This window comes from Malus domestica, chromosome 10 (genome assembly GCF_042453785.1).
Source record: "Malus domestica chromosome 10, GDT2T_hap1".
Classification (NCBI taxonomy): domain Eukaryota; kingdom Viridiplantae; phylum Streptophyta; class Magnoliopsida; order Rosales; family Rosaceae; genus Malus; species Malus domestica.
Window position 1 is genome coordinate 22,564,950 of NC_091670.1, and position 16,787 is coordinate 22,581,736.

At 39.1% G+C, this 16,787-nt stretch overlaps 1 protein-coding gene and 2 long non-coding RNA genes across 3 annotated transcripts; 2 read left to right on the forward strand and 1 right to left on the reverse strand.

Annotated features, from left to right (window-relative positions):
* The first annotated feature begins 2,443 nt into the window (after positions 1-2,443).
* LOC114827295 (uncharacterized) lies at positions 2,444-3,232 on the forward strand. Its single transcript, XR_003776479.2, has 2 exons — positions 2,444-2,792; positions 2,912-3,232. It is a non-coding gene; the product is annotated as an uncharacterized lncRNA (long non-coding RNA).
* Positions 3,233-9,551: 6,319 nt separating this feature from the next.
* LOC114827296 (uncharacterized) lies at positions 9,552-10,539 on the reverse strand. Its single transcript, XR_003776480.2, has 2 exons — positions 10,452-10,539; positions 9,552-9,996 (listed from the first exon to the last, which is right to left on the reverse strand). It is a non-coding gene; the product is annotated as an uncharacterized lncRNA (long non-coding RNA).
* A 324-nt stretch (positions 10,540-10,863) lies between these two features.
* On the forward strand, positions 10,864-12,332 carry LOC103444918 (probable aquaporin PIP2-8). Its single transcript, XM_008383888.4, has 4 exons — positions 10,864-11,284; positions 11,398-11,693; positions 11,797-11,937; positions 12,028-12,332. The coding sequence occupies exons 1-4, from the start codon at positions 10,996-10,998 to the stop codon at positions 12,145-12,147; spliced, it is 846 nt and encodes a 281-aa protein (XP_008382110.2). The 5' UTR covers positions 10,864-10,995; the 3' UTR covers positions 12,148-12,332.
* The last annotated feature ends 4,455 nt before the right edge of the window (positions 12,333-16,787 follow it).

The window sequence follows — 16,787 nt, forward strand, 5'->3', positions numbered from 1 at the left end:
CATCAGAGGTTTATGGGTTTGTTCCAAAGGCATTTATTACCTTCGTCTTCTGGGCTGTACCGCGTAATAAAGCTCTAAATGATCAACCTCCGGTGCCTCCTCATTCTAAGGTTCTGCCCAGTACTGAGGCTCCGATCACCCTCCAGTGACTACTCTTTTTGGGGCTCTGTCGACTGTTGAGACTTCTATTGAGCAACATTTGTGAAAGCTCCCTCTTGTTTGTTTATTTTGATTCATGTATATGTACATATTTGTAACCTATCGGAGATATCAATAAATAAGCTTTGCTTCATTTCAACGTATTGTGTTAAATACACCAAAACCTTCTTCACTAAGTTCTTTGAATTTTTTTTCTTTTGTTGAAGCTTTGTGAGTGAAGCATGTATGTTGAGGTAGTACTCCCTTAATTTCCCGAGTGAGGAAAACTTCTCGGTTGGAGACTTGAAAAATCCAAGTCACTGAGTGGTCGTGAGACTTCCGAGTATCAAGGTGCAGTAGCATATGGTAGAGGAGCACGTGGTCATGGGTTGTTGGGAAACGAACCCATGACCACATGTCAACATTATAGTGTCAACATTGTAGGTCAAGTATGGTAGCCAAGTCACTGAGTGATCGTGAGACTTCCGAGTATCAATGTTTCCATATATTTAAACCTTCCATTTGAGCAAACTACGGGAGATTTTCCTAGCCTTTTAGTATATGTCCTATTTAATTAATTAATTTAGTTATTTCGCATATAGGTGAGAATTACCCCGATGACGTACGAGGACAAACAAGGCTAGGAGGCTACGATCCGACCACGTATCAATGAGTGGGCATTTATTTTTATATATTATATATAAAGTTTATAGTTTCCAAATGTGTTTTTAGATTGATTTTTTTTACGCCTATCATGCCATGATTTATTTTATTTTAAAATACCATTATTGTTGTTGAGATTTATATGTTGTCATGGCATGTTCATACACTTTATACTTGCTCATCATGCATGCTTGCACCGGTGTAGTACTTGCCCCAGCCAGGGCCAAGCTTCACGTGTATGTTCACATCGCACCGCAAGCTCACCTTGGATCCATTGTAGGTGTTAGTCCTGTCGTACAGGTTGCAATAGGCAACTCTGACTCGTATGTGATGCGCCTAGCACCAGTCTTCACGTGATTGTAGTACTAGAACGTATGTTATGATGACACCCAGTCCTATTCATGTCAGATTCCCTCTGCATGAACTCGTGTGTTAGCATAGATTGATGAGCACTTGATTTTACTTAAGCTACTGTTGAGATATTATGATTGGCGTATTTCTGGATTTACTTTTGATTTGCATTTGATTTCATACTTATACGTAGTATGATTTTCTGGAAACTATATAGGTTTTACGGCGAGCGGTTAGTATGTTCCAAAAATAAATGTGTTTATAAACCTTTATTTTTGCTCACTCACCTTTCTATTTTTTGCCCCTCCAGGTCCTAATTAGCTTATTACTCTGTTCCATACGAGGAATATCCTGTGGTTCTGACATATCCATAAATAAGTGTAGGGGCTTTTCCAGGTTGTGTATTAAGCACTTTAACTAGTTTCGACCGCACACTTTTATGTCATCTATCCTCTGAACACTTGTGTTTTATGGATTCTTCCCACTACCATGCACTCGCTACTTTAGATTAAATAAATGTTAGTTTTGTTTTAAATTTATCCATATTTTTATGCTTCACTTTCCTTTTTTGTTACGTCACTTTCGAGCAAGGAAGAAAATATCGGTAATATCGGAAATATCGGTAGTCCGAAAACACGGAAATATCGATGGAAATATCGGGATAATATCGATATCGATAAAAATTACATGGAAACCACGGAAATTGTAAGAAAAACTTGGAAATTTTTATTGAAACTTTGCATGATGTTTATTTAGTCAATTATCTATTAGTTTATCACAAAAAATTGGAAGGAAATGCATTGCATGATTGATTTAACATTATCAAGTTGATTATATAGCGAGCTGACAAACATTATGAGTGTAGAAAATATGTAGTAATTAATGAAAGAAGTCTAAACACACCATAATCATTTATATATAATGAATTAGTACAATATTTTACACTTTATACATTGCATTTTTGGTTCTTCTCTGACAGAATTTGGTCTTCATGTGGAGAAGAAGATAAAGTAAGCAGATTTTTTTGTTCTTCTCTGACAGAATATTTGGTTCTTCTGAGCAAAGTCACTTCCAATTCTTTCATACAAAACCGTGTGCCACACACACACATCCTCAAAGTTTTTTTCTTTTTCTCTCGGATAACACACACACACAAAACCATGTGCCAAAACTCTCTCGGATAACACACACACACACATAACCATACACACACACACAAAACCATGGTTTTATACAAAACCATGTGTCAAACCGTGTGCCATAAACACACACACACACACACACCCTCAATGTATTTTTTTCTTTCTCTCGGATAACACACACACACTTCTCCCTCATTCCACACACACACACGCACACACACCCTCCATCTACAGAGATCGAAGATCTCTCTTCTCCCAAACACACACACACACACACAGATCGGAGATCTCTCTTCTCCATTCTCCGATCTCTCTTCTCCCTTATCCGATCTCTCTTCTCCCAAACACACACACACACACAGAGATCTCTCGATCTCTCTTCTCCCTTCGCCGTTGATCGTGGCTCTGGCGAAGTCGGAGTTGGCTCAGTCGTCTCTGGCGGTGCGCCGCTGAGCAAGGATCACGTTCAGTCATCTGGTTTGTCTTCGTCTTCGTCAGGTGAGATTCCATTGAAACCCTAAACCCTAAACCGACTTCACATATGTTGAATCGTTTATGCATGCGTGAAATCTGAAGTTTATATGTGAAATTGATGTTAAAATTCGTGTTTTTGCAAGGTTTTTGGGACGAAATCGGCCCGGGAATAGGCACACCGTCTCCGGCGTTCTTCTCCGACGTCGCCTCGGAGTCCGATTGCACCAAACTCAAAAAAATTTCGCCGATATTTCCAAAATATCGCAATATTTGGCCGAAAACCATTCGGATACCACTTAGAATATCCATCACCCGAAAAACCAATAATATCGGCGATATTTCGCCGATATTATCGGCATTTTCTTCCATGCTTTCGAGTAACGGCCAGTATGCCTCGACTCCGATCGAGGTGTGTCATTAACAATCCACTGATTCTAATTCAATACTCCACCATACTTTACAAATGTGCATTACTATTGAACATGGAAGCCTAAAGAGCAGGGATATAATTCCTATTTTAACAGAAGCAATAGCAAAAAACGAACCAAGTTACAATGTGCAATGATATCGTTGAGAAGAAAAATATGAGCAATGAATCATACAATGTGTAAAATATAATTAAATATTAAATTGTCGTTATTCAGATAAGTCTAACCTAAAACCTTTTAATTACTTAAAAAAAAAAAACTGACAAACATACTCTAGTTTCAAAATATTTGAAAGGCAAATATTTGTTAATTATCATGTGATATTTTTCAACGGATGTAATCAAAATACATAAAACATGAACAAGTGAATAAGGACATCTCGTGAGCTGCATTCCAAACTTGGCCAAACCAACCAAAAGTAATGTACTCCACAAAGTAAATAAATGTTGTACAACAAACCACCTTTCATTTATTTACTTTAATTTGATTTGGAAGATACTTGATCAATTTTATAACGAAAGTACCCTTGTGCTCGATCATTTAAAAAAAATAAAATAAAATCTTTGAAGGGGAGTGGGCTTAATAGCCTCATAATAGGCTAACAATAATGTGATTCAAATTTCCTTCAAATCTAAGACCTTTCACTTATAAGTAAACATGAATATAACTAAAAAACAATTCATATTTACAATGAGAGAAATCTAAATTCAAATTTTAGTATAATAAAGGCATTTCAATGAATTGTTTTAAAATGTTTTATTTTATTTAACTGGCTTAGCACATTTCATTTCTCTGTTTCATGGAAATGTTTTTGTTGACCCTAGAAATTACAAAGCCTACGTGGCGCGCAGGCCGAGTAATTAATGAGCTAACTACGTCCTTCGGTGAATGCGGGGCGTGCCAACTCGTCGGCCGAGCTCGGCCGAGGAGTAAATTTGTTGATGTTGCGTTGGGTCGCGCTACTGACTTCTGCGTCTTGCGATTGCGGCCGAGAAAGGAACACGTCTCGGCCTCTTGGGCTCTCGAACCTGAAGACAAGGTTACTATTCTTACGAAGTTCAATATCAACTTCGGCTTTCAATGTGCCGAATGTAATAACTGTAACACCTCACTTCGCCGAGAAGGCTGATGAGATGACCTCGACCAATAAGGATTTAGAAACCCTTCTCGACCGAGACTTGGATAGGTAATCAATCGTTCTCGCCGCAGTGCTGTTGATGCCAACGGAAGGTACTGCGAGACTGACTGACTCTACGGTGACAGAGCTATCTATGCCGACTTAAGATATCACCGGTTGCTTCCACAATGCTGTTGATGCCAACGGAAGATGTGTCAGCGAAAAAGGAAAAAGAAAAATCACAAGTTGTGAGAGTTTGCGCAGGGCAATTTTGTATTGATTTTGTGGGGCCTTTCCTGATGCACAGCGTCCCCTATTTATAGTACTGAACCTTGAGTCCGAGTTTAAATCCTACTCGGACTAGGTTTCCCTCTCCGGATCACCTCGACCAGTCCTACATCTACTAGGACTATGAACCTAGTCCTTAGCTAAGCTGGATTAGTTTCCTGGATATCCGATCCCGTCGAGACTCCCTATTGCACTAAGATTCGTCCTAACCGCCCTAGGTTTGGACGCCCACGTGTTGACCGATCCTTGGTCCTTTTTCCGCCCTGCCTCCTGGGCCGAGAGTGATCCTACCCTCGGCCCAAACTATTATTTTGGGCCCAAACAGTTTTATTTTACACAAAAATTCATACTTAGAATAAGAGAAATTCGATATATACTAAAATTTGGATTTCTCTCATGGTAAATATGAATTGTTTTAAACTACTGTCAAAATTGATCGAGCACAAGGGTACCTTCAGTATAAAACTGATTAAGTACCTTCCAATCAAATTATCAGGGGTGGAAAGGGAGAAAATTTTCTGGGTACCGGGTATACCAGTTGAGCTAGTGTTCCTAACCAATAAAAGCTTAACACCTAATTATCTAGTTTTTTAATTAAGAAAATGTCAACTAATATTGTTTTTGTCAATCAAAATTCCTAATTTACCCTTATGTCAAACAAAAATTGAAAATAATCTCCCTCCCTCTCAGCACAACCCACCTCTTGCCATCAAGAACTCATCCAACCACCGCACACCTCCATCGAAGCTGATATTTTCACCAGAGAAACCCTATCAAATTCTCTCGCTTCCTACTTTTTCCTTTCTCCTCTTCCACTCTTAGCTCTACATGGTACCCAAGAATGATGGACGACAACTCTGACCTTCCTATTTGCAGTCACCAATCTCCGATCGAAGCGTAGGAGTGATTAGGACTGGGCACGGACCGGGCCGGGCCGGACCTAATTTTGAATAAACCAGAGGTTAAAAGAAACGGGTCGGGCCGAGCCGGGTACATCATATTTCATTACAGGAATCGGACCGAACCCTGCCCGTTTGAAACGGGCCAGTCCAGGCAGGGTCCACGGGTCCTTGGTTTTATTTTTTTATTTTTTTTTGGCGAAACCGCTACGGAAATGACTCCAAAACCACCGCCATGCTGCCTTCGTCATCACACCACAACTTCTCCATCTAGCGCAGATCCACTTTCACCACTGTGCCCTGCGCCGGCATCGCCACGTTTCTCACCATGGCCTACATCCTTGCAATCAACACATCCATTCTTTCCGACTCTGGTGACACCTACTTCGTCTCAGACTGCATCCCTCTCTGCTATCCGACTACCTAATGGAAGAGAACAAAACAAAACACACCATTTTAATATTCAATACCCAATTTTTCATATGGCAGACAAATCTGAAGCAACTAAATTCCCCAATCAAATTACAAAACCCCATTTTTCTTTACCCTCACCACAATCATGTTCCAATCTCATCATCCCTAAATTTTCCACCTTTCCCAGATTTCACTATCCTTTTTCCACAAATATTAAAACACACAGGAAATAACTCACAAAAAGCAGCCAAATTCCCAAAAACCATTCTCTCTAACTTCGGGTGATTAACAAAAAAAAACTGAAAAATTAAATCCCATCAAGCAAACTCAATCAATCTCTCAGGAGCTCTCTCAATCGATCCTCGACGAAAGCCTTTACCTCCTCGGCGTTGAGAAGATGACGCTCAAACAGGTCTAGTCCTTGGAGCGAAAATGCAAAGAAAATTAGCAAAACCCAGATTGGGGTTTTGGGCTAAAAGCTAAAAATGCATGATTTATGGAAAACCCAGTTGGGATTAAGAACTTAAAGACGAAGAAGAATAAGGTTCGGGGAGATAGAGGGCAACTGAGATAGAGTGAATTTTGGAAAGTTAGACTCGGTAGAAACTAGGGTAGAAACCAACGGTTGAGATTGGATGATAGGTTATCATTCAATCTCGGTAGTTCATTATAATTAGAAACGGGCCGGTCCGGGTACCTGTTTTTCTAAGCATCTGGACTCAGCCCGCCCTGTAAATGAAAAGGGCTCGACCCAGCCTGCCCCGTTTGTTCTCTAAAATATTAGGAACCGGTCCGTACCTGTCCCGAACCGTGATTACCCGTCCCGACCCGCGATTCCTATACCCGTATGCCCACCCCTAGGAGTGGTCGTTGGCAATTTATGGGATCATTCTCCAGCGTAAGGGAGGAGTATAATTAAAAATAAGAAGAGGAAGGGAAAAAGAGAGATAGGTGAGGGGAGATGGATCGGATGGGGTGGAGGTCAGAGACCCACAACGAGAATTTGGGTTCTGTGTTTTATTTATTTATTTTTTTTGTTTTTTTAATTATTTTCTGAAAAGTTGAGTATTAGGGACTAAATAAGAGGATGGAAACTCAAGTGCCAATATGTGCAATATAAAAAAAGAAACCCAGATGTCATGTTCCTATCCGTAGGGAACACCAGCTATCCTATGTACCCGGTACCTAAACAAATTTATCGTGGAAGGGACATCATTCACGATGCTTGTGACTGGGATCGCAATCTGCAACTAAAATAGTACCGTGGAAGAATGAGGACAAACCAATCAATAAAGGGCAGGCTAAAAGACATCTCGGTCCTTGGACGAAGAATTCTTATCAAATCAAACAATTCAAATCTTCGGTTGATTAAACACAATATATGCGACTGTCACGTAATTATTGTTTTTTTCTTTCCCTGTATGTGGGAGACGCATCTTTTCCATACAACATTATTGAAGGGGGTCATCTTAATCCCAGTTCTGAATATTCTTTGAGATAATCCATTAAACATAGTTTTAAATTATTCTTCCGCATAACTTAAAGAGAACTTAATTAATTATGTTTAACCACATCAAGTGGCACACGGAGTGCAGCTTTTCAATAAACAAAAATATGTAGAATGTTTCGGATTCGATGCTTTAAGCTTATGATTCTGCTTGATTGTGGTCATGTGCAGGATGAAATTCTCCATAGCCTCTTTGGGTCCGGAAGCAATGGCGACGCTATGTGAGAACGATGAGTGGCAGTAACCCCTCACCGGAAATCAAGCCCAGGAGCAGTGGTTCTGCCCCTCCGGTCTTGTCGGAAGTGATGAAATTCCGTCTGGTTTTCTGGCCTTTTGGGTTTCCTTGCTCTATCGCAACACAGGCTGATTGCGGGCTCTCTTTTTTTTCAAAAAAAAAAAAACCTAGGTCAAAGAAAGGAGGAACGAAGATTTGCATTTTGCAGCTTCTGGAAATGGAGAGGTTCTAACGAAGAAGAAAAGAAAGGAAGAAGAGAGAGTTTCTTTCTCTACCATCCAACCCCACGTGCTTTTTCAGAATTACAATTTTTTTTTTAACTATTAGCCAATCAATTTGAGCCACCTAACTAGCTATTATTGATTTATATTGGAATTTGTTTTGTTTTTTAATTATTTTCTAATTAATTTGACCACTCTTCTAATATTTTTTAAGCCACTTGTTTGACACTGTTATGTATCTTAAAATTCACTATAAATTTATACAAGCTTCAAAAAATAATTTGTAAAATATTACAAACTCGTACTTATTTGTTTTTTTTTCTCTCTTACCATCAAATCCAACAAAGTAATAAAGAAAATTTGTCAATATTTTTATATATTATATGTTTTATAATCAATGTTTTTTGGACATTATATGCTATATAATAAATAGACAATTATTTATACGGTATATAATAAATTTATTCAAATTTGCCTAGGTCCTCGCCTAAGTGTAAAGTCATGTCCACCGCCCGACTACAGCTTAACATCTTTTAAAACTTTTCTAATTATACAGTTAAGTAATAGGACGATACAACAAGAAACGGTGCTAAATCATGCTGCAAATAATATTGTTGTTCAAACCCTCCTTCAACTATTTTGAGTAGTCCAAATCCTCTTTCGAATATTTCGGTTAGTGTAAATTCTCTTATGAATATTACGGGTAGTTCAAATAATCTTCTTGTAAATCATGGACTAAGACCTCGAATGAATGTTCACATTTTTTCGGAACCCTAAACTTTTTAAATTTCACCCCTCCCCAAAAAATTTATGGCTTTGCCATTGTCCAGAAAAATGGATAACCGTGGTTTACCACTATTAATTAACTTTCTTATCATTATTAGTGCATGGATTCTTATCTTAGGTGACGAAAATAAAGTATGTATTGGACCCATGCATAAACATGGTTCAATATTTAGTTACCGAATTCAAGTTTCAACCATTGAATTTGAACGATTTGAACCAATAAAGTAAAAAATAAAACCACATGTTTTGAGCTGAATTATTCGTTCAAGGAAGAAAACTAAACCCACCAAACATACAAATATACCCAGATGGTCCCCAACCCAAATGCTCCCTTCATCAGAGAAATGAATACGAAAGGAACCCCACAATTTGAGAGAGAGAGAGAGAGAGAGAGAGAGGACAAATATAACCGTTGCAGGGCGTGGCCTTAGTTGGATGCCAGGCTGACTTCTTTGGCCTACCCAAGACCCATCAGCAGAACCTCCCTAAAGCCTCTCTCCCTCTCTCTCTCTCTCACTCAGATGATTAGCCTTTATTTGTAAATGTGCCAAAAACACAGTTTGATGCATTAAATATTATAATACAATAATTATTAAGGAAAATAATGAAAAGTACTTAAAAACATTGAGTTTTAACGTAATGTTAAAATAAATAGTACCAGGATTGACTTTTTAGTGTAAAAATATGATTTTTCGTTAAAATGAACAATACCAGAAGTTTTCATTAAAATTCTCTAATTATTACTCATAATATACCGACTATGCTTTGGAAATACCAAAATATTTCTTCTCGCTATACGAGAGATTTTTCTGTATGACCTACAAATGAGATGGTATTCCATGTGTTACAATATAAATTGTGAGATATGTGTGTTAAAAAGTTAATAACTTAAAAAATAAAAAATTTCATCACTTATATAAAAACACGTGGTAACATATGTGTTCCCATCACAATAAAAAATTTCTACTCTCTATAATCGTTGGGTCCCACATTCGCTTCCCACTTTTCTCTCTAAAAACCTAAGAGGTGTTTGTTTGCCCTCACTAACTGTCCTTGGACTAGACTGGACTAATAGTTAGTCCAGTCTAATGCTTGTTATCATGCGAGACTAGTCTTAATGAGACTAGCTCGGACTCGCCTACACTAAAGGCTTCACTAAGAGGTCTTAGTGAGACCCCCCAAAAACCACGAGATTGCTAGTCCCATCTCCCTCTTCTGCAAGCAGCGTCGCTTAAACCCGCATGAGCAGCATCAGCCCTCCATCGTCCCATAAACCCAGTGCCCTTTTGGCATCTGGATCGGTGATTTGGTGTCTTTTTCCATCTGGGTCGACCTGAACGACGGCAAAAACGGGTCTCATGGTAATCTAGATTCTTCCGCCGACAGCAAGATTGAAAACTTTAGCATTGGTGCAGTGACTCTAAGTGATTTTTCTTGACCAACTGTGATTTGCCCAGAAAATACAGGAACCAAATTTGAAGAAAAAAGAAAAAAGAAATACAAAGAGAGCGATGGGAGAGGGGACATTATACAGAGGTGAAACAAGAGAAACAAAAGGAAGGGGAGGGAGACACTAGTAACGAAAAAAAGGGGCAAAAATGGGGAGAAAAGGGAAATGGGAGGGAGAGGCGGAGGGACAAAAATGGGGAAAAAGGGAAAGGGGCAGAAAACAAAAATTTGAAATACCCATTAAAATCCAAGAAGGTTTAAGCATAAAATCTAAAATAAAATTGATAAGAGATAGATTGATAATTGAAGAGCAAAGATTGATGAACAATTGGGAGTTACCTGCGAGAGAGAAGGCTTTGCGAGATGGACTGCTGCTTTGTTTTCTCATAGTGGAATATTAGTTTGCTTAAGTGGGTTTATAGACGAGATCTTTCCAAAATGAAGTAGGGGATTCTAGAAATAAAAAGAAAAAGAAAAAGTAATAATAAAATATTAATTGATATATAGTAAATTAATATAAAATTGTAGTCCTGCTTCTTAGTCCAATGCTGCACCAAATATTTCACTAAATCAGTTCAGCTTAGTCTTGTCTAAGCCAGTCTAGTTTAATCCCTGAAACTAATCTAGTCCGAGATAGTCCGGTTCAACAAAAGCACCTTAAGAGTACAAAAGCCAAAATACTCCTCTTCTCTCTCTCTCTAACATTTTCACAATCCCAAAAATACCCCTACCGTATCCATTAATGTACCATTTTCCTCCCTTCTCCCTCTCTCTCTTTAAAACACGCACACCTAGAACCTCACTCTCCCAAAACCTCCAGAGCTTTCTTCCTTCCGCCGAAAAACCCAAGCCTTTTCTGAGAGTTCTCCACCTGTTTGTGAAAATGTCTAAGGAAGTAATCGAGGAGGGACAGGCCCGCCACCATGGGAAGGACTACGTCGACCCACCGCCAGCTCCTCTCTTTGACACGGACGAGCTCAAGCGCTGGTCCTTCTATAGGGCCCTCATCGCCGAGTTCATCGCCACTCTCCTCTTCCTCTACGTCACCGTAGCCACCGTCATCGGCCACAAGTCCTCACCCGGCGACTGCGGCGGCGTTGGCCTTCTGGGCATCGCCTGGGCCTTCGGCGGCATGATTTTCGTCCTCGTCTACTGCACCGCCGGAATCTCTGGTAAAATACCAAAAACCCAATTCGTTTTCAGCTTAATCTTCAAAACCCATGTCGATTTTTTACCCTTTTGGTGCTTGATTTCTGATGGGGTTTGCCGTTTTGGTGCATTTCAGGTGGCCACATTAACCCAGCCGTGACTTTTGGTCTTTTCTTGGCCCGCAAGGTCTCCCTGATCAGAGCCGTGGCTTACATCGTTGCCCAGTGCTTGGGAGCCATCGCAGGCGTTGGGCTGGTCAAGGCCTTCCAGAAGCACAACTACAACTCCCTCGGCGGCGGCGCCAACTCCGTGGCTCCTGGCTACAACAAGGGCACTGCTCTGGGTGCTGAGATCATCGGCACCTTCGTGCTCGTTTACACCGTCTTCTCAGCCACCGACCCCAAGAGGAGCGCACGTGACTCCCACGTGCCTGTAAGTTTCAACGCTTCAGTCCTTTAGCTCTCTTGATGTAAATATTTCTGTATTTTGCTGGGTTTTGAGATTTTGTTGATATGAACGTGTGCTGGGTTTGCAGGTTTTGGCTCCACTGCCCATTGGGTTTGCTGTGTTTGTTGTGCACCTGGCAACAATCCCCATCACCGGAACTGGAATCAACCCAGCAAGGAGCTTCGGCGCTGCTGTGATCTACAACAACGAGAAAGTCTGGGATGACCACGTAAGAATCAAAACTACATGCCATTTTTGAGGTGTTTCTGATGATTATTTGATTTTTTAACTGATGGGGTTTTTGATTTTGTGTGTGTAGTGGATCTTCTGGGTCGGACCATTTGTGGGAGCACTGGCTGCGGCGGCGTACCACCAGTACATTCTGAGGGCGGCGGCGATCAAGGCGTTGGGATCATTCCGCAGCAACCCGACCCACTAAAACGAAGATTGAAGAAACAATGTTCTGATGATATTTTGTTCTCTATTATTAGTGTGTAGTGTGTATTGAGAGTGTTGTTTTCATTTTGTTCTCTATTTTTATAATTTAATTTCTTAATTTTAATTAGCTAGATTTGAATGATGTTTATTAATTTTTGTTTATGAGTAGTGTTGTTTTATTGCTAAGACTACAATATGTCCTCTCTCCTTCCTCTCTAATTAGACTTCTTCCAAAATAAGTCATTCAAAACTCCATTTCATAGCAAAAAAACACGTATAAAACACCACCTGAAACGCTATTTCGAAGAGGGAAAAAAAAACCGTGCCCAGCTTTCTTTCTCTAGTTTGATCAAGTGTTTGTCACATATTATAGTTAGAGTAATATTAGAGAAATTAAATATGAATGACAAAAAAATTGACGTTTAAATTATAACTTAAATTAAAAAACACTTGCTGATAAATGACGAAAACCTAGGTTAGTGGCTCTCTAATCTCTCTCTCTCTCTCCCTCTCCCTCTTCCTCTCCCTCTCCATGCATTGCACAGGCCAAAGTTTTAATTAAAACTGCTTAGCTGGCACTTTAACTAATTTCTAATCTCTACAAAGTAGCATAAATTGAATCGTGGGATTCTTGTCTCGATGGCCTTGGATTCCAGTGGGTTCGTAACACGTGTCCCTTTGAGGAGCACTGCATTGCATAGATGCCTAAAGCCCTAAACCTAAAAGCCTGCAGGTTTTGGTGAGCGAGGACGCTGCTGTACCCAGTGGTTTCTTTCTTGCTTTGTGCCTCTCTGGAAAAGTCTGACACGACAAGTGTTGGTCCAACTTTTGGAGCAGCATGGGATTAATTTCGACGATGACTCTCGACTGGACGACTAGACGGGACGGGACGGGACTATTGTCCATTTAATTATGTCTCTTCGTCGTAAGTTGTACTATCAATTTTTATTAATTATTATTTATATTTATTTTAAATAAAATATTTAAAATAATTTTTAATTGTACGATGTACGATAAAATTTGGTAATATATCAATTTGTCAACTATTAATAGACAAAATAATTTCTTTCACTTCCGAATGAGCATGACTAAAAGATTTTCAAAATCCTCACAAATAGGATTCAGAGAGCATCCTCAATTGCCATATAGGACTTGCATGACAATAAACATAAAAAAAAATCGAAATTAGCAATGTCTCAAATCAATAATACGAAATCAAGCCAAAATTTTGATATACATGGATTCATCTTAAATATCTGATATGCTTCGGTGGTGTATATGCCCTATTTTGACAACATAAAATATGACTGCATTGCTAACGCTTTAAAATAAATACAATGATACAATACAACCCATCTATATTAAAATGGGAAGAGTTGAAACACAATCTTGTGTTCTTAAGGCTTCGTTTGACTTCGTTTTTCTTTTTTTAAAAGTTATTGCATTTTAAAGTTAAGCAATAAAAAATTATTTGATAAAAACAAAATTTTCTACTTATTTTAAAAGTAATGCCATTTATACAACAGCTTTTTAAAGTAGTATGTAGGTTATTTTCAAAAGTTGCTTTTATAAAAAACGAAGTTGATAATTTAATGAATATTTTCAATTTCTTTAATGCTCTCATTAGTTTTTATAAAATGACATTATTTATTGGAGAACAAAATGAACACAACTACCATCAACATAACTGCCACCATTGCCACAATCGTCATGTCCACCACCATTGTTACTATTACCGCTACCACCATTGTTGCTGCCACTGTCATTATTGCCACCACAACACAACCGCAACCACTGCCTCTCCTACCACCATTGTTATCTCTATACCCCAATCACCACACCTTACTATTGGCACCACCACCATACCCCTACTATTTTTGTAACATCCCACATCGTCCAGGGATGTGGATCTTGTAAGCCTTATATGTATATTCTTATCTCTACCTAGTACGAGGCCTTGGAACTCCGAAGTTAAGCGAGTTTGCATGAGAGCAATCCCAGGATGAGTGACCCACTGGGAAGATCTCATGTGAGTTCCTAGAAATAAAACCGTGAGGGCGTGGTCGGAGCCCAAAGCGGACAATATCGTGCTATGGCGGAGTCCAGCCCAGGATGTGGTGGGGGCTCGGGCTGGGATGTGACAATTTGATATCAGAGCCAATCCCTGGGTGGAAGTGTGTCGACGATGACGTCGGGCCCCTAAGGGGGGTGGATTGTAACATCCCACATCGCCAAAGGGAGTGGATCATGTAAGCCTTATATGTATATTCTCATCTTTACCTAGCACAAGGCCTTTTGGGAGCTCACTGGCTTCGGGTTCCATCGGAACTCCGAAGTTAAGCGAGTTCGCAACGAGAGCAATCCCAGGATGGGTGATCCATTGGGAAGTTCTCGCGTGAGTTCCCAAAAACAAAACTGTGAGGGCGTGGTTGGGGCAAAAAACAGACAATATCGTGCTACGGTGGAGTCAAGCTCGGGATGTGGTGGAGGCCCAGGCGGGGATGTGACAATTTTTGATGCCAGCACCACCACCATTGCCCTCACCGCATCTCCAATTTTTTCATTATATACATATATCACTTCTACATTAAACTTTTTCATAGTCACAACACTGTTAAAAATTCGGTTGTCAAATATTCAACTACTTTATTTTACAATTGATTATTCTTAAAGTAAAACAAAAATAATTTTTAAGAATACACAGTAATGCTAAACTAGCCCTAAGTAATATTATTGTCAGGGATGAATGGCATGCCATGCAGCCTGCATTTGCCACACAATGGAGTGCATGTCATGGGAAGCACGTGGGTGCGGTGAAGCTCACATATTACCCTCATAGAAAATTAATTACAAATTTCAAAAACAGAGAGGAGAGTACAAAATTACCTTTTTGTATTATTTTACTTTTATTTATTTATTTATTGGTCTCGTGTTCTTCACGAGCAGAGAGAGACAGGGAGAGGGAGAAAGTGGTCATCACGGTGTCAAAACTGGTATGTGTGGCGTGGGGGGGTCTCTGTGTGTGGCCCTCACGTGCCTACTACCACTACTGGGTTCTTCCCTCAAAATCTTCATCACGAGGATGCCACTGAGGCTGAGGTTTGAGTTGCGGTTCAAATTATTTCATTTTAGCTGCTCCTTATTTATTATTCTTTTCCAGTATTTCTTTTCATAAGCATAATCAAAACACTCTCTAGAGGAAGAGACAGACTTACCCTTCTTGGTATGCCACATCAGTATTTCAAACTAATCGTGATTTGTGTATTATGACTGAGGTAAACTCTATCATGATTTATTTTTTATGCAAGAGATATTTGAAAAAAGGATAGAAAATCAAGCTATAAACCTCATATGCACAGCAAATGATGATGTAATTGAGCTACCATAGGGGCGTTGGGGGTGTGCAAAAGGTGCGGTGGCACATGCCCTAATTTTTTAGGGGCCCCAATTTTTTTTATCATCCCTTATATTACACATGAGTATAAATTTTTAATAAAAAAAGTTTTAAGCTGAAAAGAAAAATCATCATCATTACAATTGGTTAAGCAAAGCTTGAACTCAATATATTAATTTTCTTCTTTTTTTTTTCAACAATAATAAACTTATGTACTACTTTCTTCCACTTTTCTATTAAGCAATAAAAAATTAACTTGTGTATTACTTTCTTCCACAAATACAAACGTATTTTCATATCTCTATTTCAGCTGTGCTCCATTTTTTTTTATAGATGAACCCAAAATCATGACTTTATTTTGGAGATTATTCAATTAGTAAGAGGGATGCTGATTTTAATTAAGTTTGGATATTCATCGTTGAGCTTTGTATGGATATATTGTCCAACAACATTTTTTTTAAATAAGGAGGACCTTTTTATTAAATTCGCACAGGACCCGCAAAATGTCAGAGACGGCCCTGTGAGCTACAAACCTCCTCATAGGACGCTATTCTGCCATGGTCCATTATGAAATGTATTTATAATCTTAGAATCTAACTCAACCATCAAATTATAAATTATAACATCATTTTACTCTATCAGGTGACAAAATGTTTATTCAACGTTGAAATTGAAATGGCAAAAGAAAAATAATTATCCAACTCAAAAATTAGAAAAACAAAAGATGCATGAGGAGAAAACAAGAGTGCGCATGCCGTACTACCTCACATACAATTCCAGAGAGTGGCTACCCTAAACAAGTTGTATATGCAATTCAATACCCTTTTCTTTTCTTTTTTGTCACCCTCTTTGGAGGGGAGGCTACCCTATACGACCGTTAACTTCAACAACCCTATATTGTTTCTGTTCATTATTTTTCCTTCAAAATAAGCAAAAGAGAAAAAAAAAAAAAAAAAAAAAAGTGAAGCCTTATCCTTGTAATCAATCACTGTGAAAACATGTTCCAGAGAGAAGAATATAGTGAAGATAATTTTCTTTTGAATTTAGCTACTCTTTTCACTTTCATGGTGAAAGTGTTGACCCTAAAAACTACCAAGCCTACGTGGCGCGCAGGCCGAGTAATCTATAAGCTAACTACGTCTTTCGATGAATGCGGGGCGTGCCAACTCGTCGGCCGAGCTCGGCCGAGGAGTAAATTTGTTGATGTTGCGTTGGGTGCGCGGCTGACTTCTGCGTCTTGTGATTGC